A 9,766-nucleotide genomic window follows, 5' to 3' on the forward strand; every position below is an offset into this window, starting at 1 on the left:
AAAATTACAAGATAAACTTAACCCTCTCAATCTAGCCGCGTAATCTTTAACGGATTCGCTAGGAAACTGTTTACATTTATAAAATAATTCACGAGACTCAAAAATATTTTTAACTGGTTTGCAATGTGAATCAAATAATTTACATAAATCTTCAAAAGAACAAACAGAAACCTTTTTTGGAAAACATAAATCACATAATAGAGAGAAAGTTTCTTCCGTGAGGCAACTCAGCAAAAATGCTCTTTTGCGTTCTGGTGACAACAACTTATCATCATTTAAAATGAGGGCCTGATCCAATCGTTCCCTGAACAATGACCAGTCTCCCGTTCTGTAACAGAACGTCCCCAAATTCTTACAAATCGCCTCCATTGGGAGAAGAACTGAAACAAGTTGAATAAAATATACGTATCTCAGCCCTTCCAGAGGTTATGCTCCGAGCCCCTGCCCTGAGCCTGTGAATCACCAACGTCTCAGCACCCTTTTCTGGCTCCGTCTCCCTTCAGCTGCGGACACGATCACCTTCCAAGGTCTTCCTTCCCGCTGTAGCGACAGAACCCCGGTCCCGGATTCCGGCCAATTCACCCTTGATGCCGATCTTGATCCTGGATCTTCTGCGTACCCCATGTAACGGTGTACTCTCGACAAAATGTTGCAATGTCGGCTCCCACACACGTGTAAAATTGCGTTTTTACCGCGCAATTTGCCCGGCCCGATCTGCGTGCTCGCCTCGGCTGCGTGTGAATTCTCCAATTTGATAGCCTTTTATTATTCTTCTTCTTCCTTCAAAATTTAGCGATCCAACGCCCAAAAGCGCCAGACTATACTGTGATCACCAAAAATTCGAATAATCTTCTTGAATCATCTGATTCTCCGTAAACTTTTAATAATTTACGAACTACCGTGCTGCGCCACTGTGACGTATGTTAACTCTACATACTCAATAATAACAATGCTTGTATTATAATATTTATTTGAAAGAAGACTATCACGGTTCTGGACTGAGAGGCTCATTCCCGCTCATACGATCTCTTATATACGTCTCGTACTCGCTGTCTCGCTCTCATGCTGTCCCCCTTACACACATACACCACAGATAATTAGATTGTCAATGTGTGTTATTTTGATTAGGTTATAAAAAGCCTCGCAGAGTGGATTTTTTCACTTCTTCTCTCCAAAAAATAGTAACAGGCAGGAATTATGGTCAACTGACCACCTGTAAAAGTGTTTTGCCCGGGTCGGGAATAAATTTAAACTCGTAACATTAAATAAAGTACAAATGCAGTTTTGTGCAACCAAAACCATGCGTCTGTTATTTTGAAGACTCCATCAAGCCCCAAACTATTCTCAACATGGTCCTAACGAGCGGATGGATATAATCAGAGGATTTATCGGAAAAATGAACCAGCACCAAACAAAAGGCTTTTGATGGAAAAAATTGATGCCAATTCCAGAAGAAATTCAGATGAGTACATTTGTGCCTTCCTATCTTTTTAATCATTTCCAAGTTCAAACAAGCTATGTTTTACTGTGTATTTTGCTAATATAATAATTTGAAAAGGAAAAAAACAGTTACCCACAGCATAGATGCAAGTCATTGTGTATTATTATTGTTGGTGTTTTTTTAAGGTTAGGTAGCTCAAATATATTATTTGTAAGAATTTGTCAAGGTACGGCTGGATTTGGTTATTTCATTATTTGTGTTTTAATACGATTGCGCAGAAAATATTTTTTAGGGAAGATCTTTTTTTGGTTTTTACGCAATTAAGATGGATAATATGAAATCGCTAATCGCCAAACGAGGGGTTTTAAAAGGAAAACTCACGAGGTTCGGGGATTCAATAAATAGTTTATCGTTAAATTAGATCGAAATTAGGTACGAAAAAATTGAAAACGTATTAAACCAGTTTGAATTAATTCAAGATCAAATAGAATCTCTACCAGATGCTGACGACATCGAGAATAATTCCCAAAGGGAAAGTTTTGAGAATCAATATTATTCGATTTTAGCGAAAGCAAAAGAAATGTTACAATCCGTTGAGCAAAACAAGGTAGCAATAAAACTTCCTAACCTCCAATTAAGGGAATTCAATGGTGATCAAAAAACATGGATAAACTTCTTAGAGACATTCAAGACACTGGTGCATAATAATCAAACGTTAAATAATGTGCAAAAATTCTATTATCTGCAATCCTGCTTAAAGGGGAATGCAGCGAAAGTGATCGCCAATTTCGAAGTATCAGATTTAAATTACGTGTCAGCCTGGGAATTGTTGCAACAAAGATTTGCAAATTTACGAACTACCGTTCATAAGCATATACAAGCTTTGTTTCAACTTAAAGAAATGAAACAAGAGGATCCGGTAGCCATGCGCTATTTAATTGATGAGACTAATGTGAACCTAAAGGCTCTGCAAAATTTAGGCTTAAAAATCGATCAATGGGATGCATTAATTATTTATATAGTTTCTAATAAATTAGACGCAATATCGCGAAAGCATTGGGAACAAACAACATTAGAAGAAGAATTACCAACGTTAGGAGAATTTCTCAAATGTCTAACGTCAAGGGCGCAAGTTTTAGAATTAATGTTACATACAGAATCGAAAAAAAATGTTACCTACCCGAAAATAAATGGCGGCAACAATAACATTCCTAGAAAGGAATCAGTTTTCTTAGCAGCCGCCCACAATAATTGTATATATTGTCACGATAAAGGACATAAAATTTATTATTGTAAAAAGTTTTTAAAGTTAACTTCAGGAGAGAGAAGCCAAATGATAAAGAGGTGTAGGGCCTGCTTCAAATGTTTGAGGTTAGGGCATACGGCCTCATATTGTAAAATTAATATGCAATGCAAGCTATGTGGTAGCGATAGCCACAACACCTTATTGCATAAAGGGAATCACCCGAGTAATGATTCCGATAAAAATGGTGAAGCTCGCCCTGGAGGCGGCGACCATATGGAAACTGAACGAGTTTCAGTGTCCAACCACTCCACCTTGGTGAAGGCGGAAAAAACTGTGTTATTGTCGACAGCAATCATAGGAGTGTTGGATCGCAATAATGAAATGCATAAAGCAAGGGTATTAATTGATTCAGGAGCCCAATCAAATTTTATGTGCGAAAAGTTCGCAATAAAATTGAATTTGAAGTGTGAAAGCATAAACAAACCCGTGTCGGGTATACATAACAACGTGACCCATATAAAGAAACGTGTTGCAATTAAAATGAAATCTTTAAAAACAAATTATAAACAAGATATCACATGTCTAATATTGCAGGAAATAACTACAAATTTACCGCAAGCAACGGTGGCCAGGAAGGATTTCAAGCTTCCGCCGGGATTGGAATTGGCGGATCCAAACTTCAACATAGCAGCACCAATTGATATACTGTTGGGCGCTGAGAGTTTTTGGGAGATCTTGAAGAATGATCGGCTAAGATTGGATACCGGACCTACGCTCCAAAGGACAGAATTAGGATGGATCATCTCGGGCCCAATCAACGCTCACCATAAAAAAAGGCCAGTACCAGAAATCTGTAGTTTATCAATAAATACATTGTCAAATCAAGTTGAAAAATTTTGGAAAATGGAAGAGGTGATGCCTCCAAGTTTTTATAACCACGAGGAGAAGGCTTGTGAAGCCGACTTTGTAGCCATGCACGCCCGAGAAAGCGATGGTAGATACGTAGTGAGTTTGCCGCGCCGGCCGTGTGTCAACCAACTTGGTGACTCATTAGGCACAGCGGAAAAAAGATTCAAAGGTTTGGAAAGAAAATTTTTAATGAATCCTGAACTGAAATCTCAGTATGCTCAATTTATGAAAGAATATGAGCAATTAAATCACATGGAGCTATGTGAGAAAACAAAGGACCATTCCTATTTTTTGCCGCATCATGCGGCAATAAAGGAAGCGAGCAGCACTACTAAAGTGCGGGTAGTATTTGACGGATCGGCTAAAACGTCGACCGGTATTTCCCCGAATGATGCATTAATGGTAGGAGCTGTTATTCAAAAAGATTTATACACTCATCTTTTACGTTTTAGGAAACATAGATACGTCATGACGGCGGACATAGAAAAAATGTACCGTCAAATCAACGTACGCCCAGAGGATCGCAGTCTGCAGAAGATTTTATGGCGCGACTCTCCAGAAGAGGAACTCAGGCATTATAAATTGAAGACAATCACCTACGGTTTGGGACCTTCCTCTTTCCTGGCAACTAGATGTCTACGGCAAATCGGTATGGACAATCGCATTAAATTTCCCGTAGCAAGCCAGGTCATAGAAAACGATTTCTACATGGACGATCTGTTGACCGGAGAGGACGACTTGGACGCATGCGTCAGGTTGAAGCAACAGGTACATGATATTTTACTGTCCGCCGGAATGACCCTGCGGAAGTGGAGATCGAATATTTCGGAATTGTCATCTGGGTCGGGCCAGGGTGAAATTGCTGGGAAAAGCAATGGTGAACAAATGATCACTAACAATTCCAAAATTGAAAAGATCCTAGGTTTGATCTGGGATAATGAATCAGATTGTTTATCATATGAAATTAAAAGACCGTCAAGTAAGACGGATAGTAAGCGTCAGATATTGTCGTGCATAGCTTCAACTTTTGACCCATTGGGTCTCCTAGGCCCCATAATAGTGGTGGCCAAATTAATTATGCAGAAATTATGGCAATCAAAAGCAGCATGGGACGACACACTACCTGATGAAATTTTACTACCCTGGAGGGCCTATCTAGGTGAACTATCACAACTAAATGTATTGAAAATCCCGAGGGGAATTAACCACGGAGCGCCAAGGAATATACAATTACACGGTTTCTGCGACGCTTCGGAAAAAGCATATGGAGCCTGCGCTTACGTCGTCTCAACTGATCAAGAGGGTAAGCGACATGCACATCTACTTACTTCTAAGTCTAGAGTAGCACCACTGAAATGTATTTCACTACCCAAGTTGGAACTATGCAGTGCTGTGCTACTAGCCAAACTGATTAGAAATATCAAGTTGGAGCTAAGTATAGAGGAATCGGCCACTCATTACTGGTGCGATCCAACTATAGCATTATGCTGGTTGAAGGGTCAACCAGCTCGGTGGAACACTTTTGTGGCTAACCGGGTAGCGGAAATACAGGATATCAGCGATCCAAACCAGTGGCGACACGTATCATCGGCCGAAAATGCAGCGGATATACTGTCCAGAGGTACCACAGCTGAAAGGTTAGTCAACGCTTCAATTTGGTGGAAGGGACCAAGCTGGTTGACAGAAGAGATCAGCGCTTGGCCACTATCCAAGGTGTCCTGTTTGAATCCCCCTGAGATTAAGAGTAAAAATGTATTACTGGCAGCTAATGTTCAGGAATGGGAGATTTTCGAAAAATTTTCATCGCTAACCAAATTGAAGAGAATTACCGCTTTGGCGTTGAGATTTATAAATAATTGTCGGAATCCTAAAGATAAAATCGGAGGCAATATAACGGTCACCGAACTAGAAGCAGCTTAAAAATGTCTGCTGAAATCATCTCAAGAACATTCCTTTAAAAGAGAATTAAAGGACTTGAAAAATCACAGGGTGGTAAACAAAAATAGTAGATTGAAAGCCCTCAATCCTTGTTTATTAGATGGTTTAATTTGTGCAAATGGTAGACTAAAACTAGCTACGTACTTATCACATCAACAAAGGCAACCTGTAATATTATCGCCTACACACAAATTAACCGAATTAATCATAAGACATTATCATTATGTGCATTTACATGCCGGGCCACAAGCGCTGTTAGCAGAAATACGCTTGAAATACTGGCCCATACTAGGAAAAAATACTGTTAAACGAGTCTTACATAACTGTATTATATGTTTTAGATACCAACCTCGAGTTTGCCAGCAGATTATGGGAAACTTACCTGTTGAAAGAATCACTCCCAGTCGACCATTTGCGGTGACGGGGCTTGATTATGCTGGACCTATTGACATGAAGAGTGGAGCGCTGAGGAAGTCTCCACTTATCAAATCGTATCTTTGCATATTTGTTTGTTTTTCTACTAAAGCTGTTCATTTAGAACTTGTAACGGATTTGTCAAGCGATACTTTTTTTAAATTGCTTAAAGAGATTTATCGCCCGGCGGGGTCAACCTGAAAAAATATTTTCTGACAATTCAACTAGCTTCAGAGGAGCTTCCAACAAGCTTCAAGAGTTGTATGCCAGTCTAAAGCTGAACAATGACAAAATTCATAGGTTTTTAGCAGATAAAGGTATAGTTTGGAACTTCATTCCTCCTAGGGCGCCAAATCACGGCGGGTTGTGGGAAGCTGCAGTTAAATCTACCAAGTTTCATTTATATAGAATTACCAAAAATAATCCATTACAGTTTGAATTATTATATACCTTACTTTGTCAGATATAGGCTTGTTTGAACTCCCGTCCTTTAACTTCCTTGTCTGATGACGTCAACGACCTACTCCCCCTCACCCCCAACCACTTCCTTATGGGCACTGAGGCTTCTATCATCCCTGAATTAGACGTCCGCGAGCTACCAGAGAACAGACTAAGCCAATATCAAAAATTAAATGCCTTAATTCAAACTTTCTGGTGTAGATGGAAACGAGATAACCTTGCTGAACTACAAAAACGGACCAAATGGCAGGCCAGCAGCCAAGAAGTTATAAAAAAGGACGATCTGGTCATCTTGAAAGAGGACAATCTGCCTCCTGCATTATGGAGAATGGCGCGCATAACAGCAACTCATCCAGGACCTGATGGCGTAGTGAGGGTGGTTACCCTCAAGACGTCCCAAGGCATTTTTGTGCGACCTATCACAAAAATATGTTTGATGCCAATAGAATCAAACCAGGATCTGCATCTCCAGACCCGGCAAACTACAGACCTTCCCAAGGTCACAGCCTAATGTAACCAAGGCTGAACCGATGCTACCACACAGGACTACTGACCATAGAGCATCGCTGTGGTTGACCAACCTATATCCAGAAGCCACTGGGGCTTCCAGTCAACCAGGACCAGGGGTATTCGCTGCCTACCAGGACAGGGCACCCTTAATATGAGACTCAACCCCCTGAGTTAACATGTACCACCCTTGACAGGATGGTCACCACTGGATCGAATGCAGAGTGAACGGTCTACACAGTGCAGTGATTACAGTGTTTTGTGTTCTATAAAAAGAAAAGAGTCAAGTATGAACTCATATAAAAAAACAGACTTCAGTTTTTGAACTGCTCTATACAGGAGCTAGAATATTAGTTAATTAAGTGATCTATATGTGTAAATGTTATTAATTTTATGAATTTTTATCAATTTTATGATTTATCAGGTTATGGGTTTATTAATTTTATGGAATAATGTGATTAATTTTATGGATTATGTATTTGTATGAGGGTTATTATATTTTTGATTGTTTTAAATTATATTCCCCATCCCTCTAGGTTTAGGTAGTTTAGTTATAATGAACTATTTTAATATTTGTTGAAAGTTTTTTGTATTGATATCGAAAAAAACCCACCAGTTTTTTTTTTTCTCATCCCGGCGGTGGCAATATGTTTAAAATGTACAAGTTATTAGCTAAGTGCACAACCATTTTATTTTACAGGGCACTGCCTAGCACCTAGCGGTCAGTAGTAAAGCTAGGGCCTATTGTTAAAACAGGTGTTTTAATTACCATTGGCTTCTATGACAGTATTTGTTTGGATAATTAGATTGTCAATGTGTGTTATTTTGATTAGGTTATAAAAAGCCTCGCAGCGTGGATTTTTTCACTTCTTCTCTCCAAAAAATAGTAACAGGCAGGAATTATGGTCAACTGACCACCTGTAAAAGTGTTTTGCCCGGGTCGGGAATAAATTTAAACTCGTAACATTAAATAAAGTACAAATGCAGTTTTGTGCAACCAAAACTATGCGTCTGTTATTTTGAAGACTCCATCAAGCCCCAAACTATTCTCAACAGTATTCAAATCGTGCCTGTAAGAAATATGATTTTTCCAGAAATGCTTCTTTTAGCAGATTTTGATATTGATTTCGCTTCAGACCATCATTTTTAGTACGAATGCATAATATCAGTTCATTCGGCGCCATAGAACCTGAGACAACGATTTTGAAGGGTTGAAAAAAGTTTGTTAGTAACTGTTAAGTTATGATTTTTTGAGAATTGCTAAATTAAGAAGAATTGAGCTTTAATTTCGCATCAAACCATGTATTATAATATGAATCCAAAATTTCAGTCCATTCGGCGCCATAAAACCTGAGAAAACGACTTCATAAGTTCGAACCCAAGTCGTGAAATCGTGCCCGTAAAATAGGGATTTTTCCAGAAATGCTTCTTTAAGCAGATTTTGATATTTATTTCGCTTCAGATAATAATTTTAAGTACGAATCTTAAATTTTAGTCCATTCGGCACCATAGAACTTGAGAAACCGACTTTATAAGTTCGAACCCAAGTCTTCAAATTGTGCCCGTAAGAAAAATAATATTTCCAGAAATGCTTCTTTTAGCAGATTTTGATATTGAATTCGCTTCAGACCATCATTTTAAGTAAGAAGGTAAAATATCAGTTCATTCGGCACCATAGAACCTGAGCAAACGATTTTGAAGGGTCGAAACAAGTTTAGCATTTGTGGATGTAAGAATTATGATTTTTCGAGAATTGCTAAATTAAGGAGAATTGAGTTATAATTTCGCATCAAACCATGTATTTTAATATGAATCCAAAATTTCAGTCCATTCGGCGCCATAAAACCTGAGAAAACGACTTTATAAGTTCGAACCCAAGTCGTGAAATCGTGCCCTTTAAATAGTGATTTTTCAAGAAATGCTTTTTTAAGAAGATTATGATATTGATTTCGCTTCAGACAATTATATTAACTACAAATCCAAAATTTCAGTCCATTCGGCACCATAGAACTTGAGAAAACGACGTTATAAGTTCAAACCCAAGTGTTGAAATCGAGCCCGCAAAAATAATAACTTTACCAGAAATGCTTCTTCAAGCAGATTTTGATATTTATTTCGCTTCAGATAATAATTTTAAGTACGAATCCTAAATTTCGGTCCATTCAACACCATAGAACTTGAGAAAACGACATTATAAGTTCGATCCCAAGTCTTCAAATCGTGCCCGTAAAAAAATGATTTTTCCAGAAATGCTTCTTTTAGCAGATTTTGATATTGATTTCGCTTCAGACAATCATTTTTACAACGAATCCAAAATTTCAGTAATTTCGGCACCATAGAACTAGAGAAAACGACTTTAAAAGTTCGAACCCAAGTATTCAAATCGTGCCCGTAAGAAAAATGATTTTTCCAGAAATGCTTCTTTTAGCAGATTTTGATATTGATTTCGCTTCAGACAATCATTTTTACTACGAATCCAAAATTTCAGTAAATTCGGCACCATAGAACTTGAGAAAACGACTTTATAAGTTCGAACCTTTCAGGGCTCCTATTGGTTGCGTTTGTGTTGTGAATTTGTCATACCCCTTGTTTACAATCGAAACTATCTAAATTCTGTGTATTAAATCCTTTTAAAGTGACAATTGTGCGTCGAAAGAGATTACTCTCATCTCGCAAAATACTTTTTAGTATACATTTGTGTATTTTTTCTTTTAAATAAAATTATCCAGAACCTACAAAAAAACATATCCGATAATTTCGTGAATAAAACAGAAACTTTTCGGTAAAACCGATAGTGGATTTCGTAGATACATTCATAGTGATAAACTGTTTAAAGTTATTTGTGCTCAATT

At 38.2% G+C, this 9,766-nt stretch overlaps 1 protein-coding gene across 2 annotated transcripts; it reads left to right on the top strand.

Moving 5' to 3' along the window:
* The first annotated feature begins 4,060 nt into the window (after positions 1 to 4,060).
* Positions 4,061 to 6,391, top strand: LOC149419558 (uncharacterized). Of its 2 annotated transcripts, none has more exons than XM_089637887.1 (2): positions 4,061 to 5,233; positions 5,876 to 6,391. In XM_089637887.1, exons 1-2 carry the CDS (start codon positions 4,065 to 4,067, stop codon positions 6,147 to 6,149), a joined length of 1,443 nt encoding a protein of 480 aa, XP_089494013.1. In that variant the 5' UTR covers positions 4,061 to 4,064; the 3' UTR covers positions 6,150 to 6,391. The 2 variants fall into 2 exon arrangements, with proteins under 2 accessions (XP_089494013.1, XP_089494014.1); XM_089637888.1 differs by having other exon boundaries at positions 4,061 to 4,899; positions 5,876 to 6,389.
* Positions 6,392 to 9,766: the final 3,375 nt, after the last annotated feature.

Source organism: Hesperophylax consimilis, chromosome 12, assembly GCF_061612785.1.
Source record: "Hesperophylax consimilis isolate HC1 chromosome 12, BYU_Hcon_1.0, whole genome shotgun sequence".
In the NCBI taxonomy this organism is placed as follows: Eukaryota; Metazoa; Arthropoda; class Insecta; order Trichoptera; family Limnephilidae; genus Hesperophylax; species Hesperophylax consimilis.

What these genes read in the sequence shown, in the direction of transcription:
- LOC149419558 (XM_089637887.1), top strand. Translation starts at nt 4,065, where the DNA reads ATGACGGCGGACATAGAAAAAATGTACCGTCAAATCAACGTACGCCCA. An exon ending in AGAGGTACCACAGCTGAAAG is followed by an intron (nt 5,234 to 5,875) that starts GTTAGTCAACGC and finishes TATATGTTTTAG; the next exon opens with ATACCAACCTCGAGTTTGCC.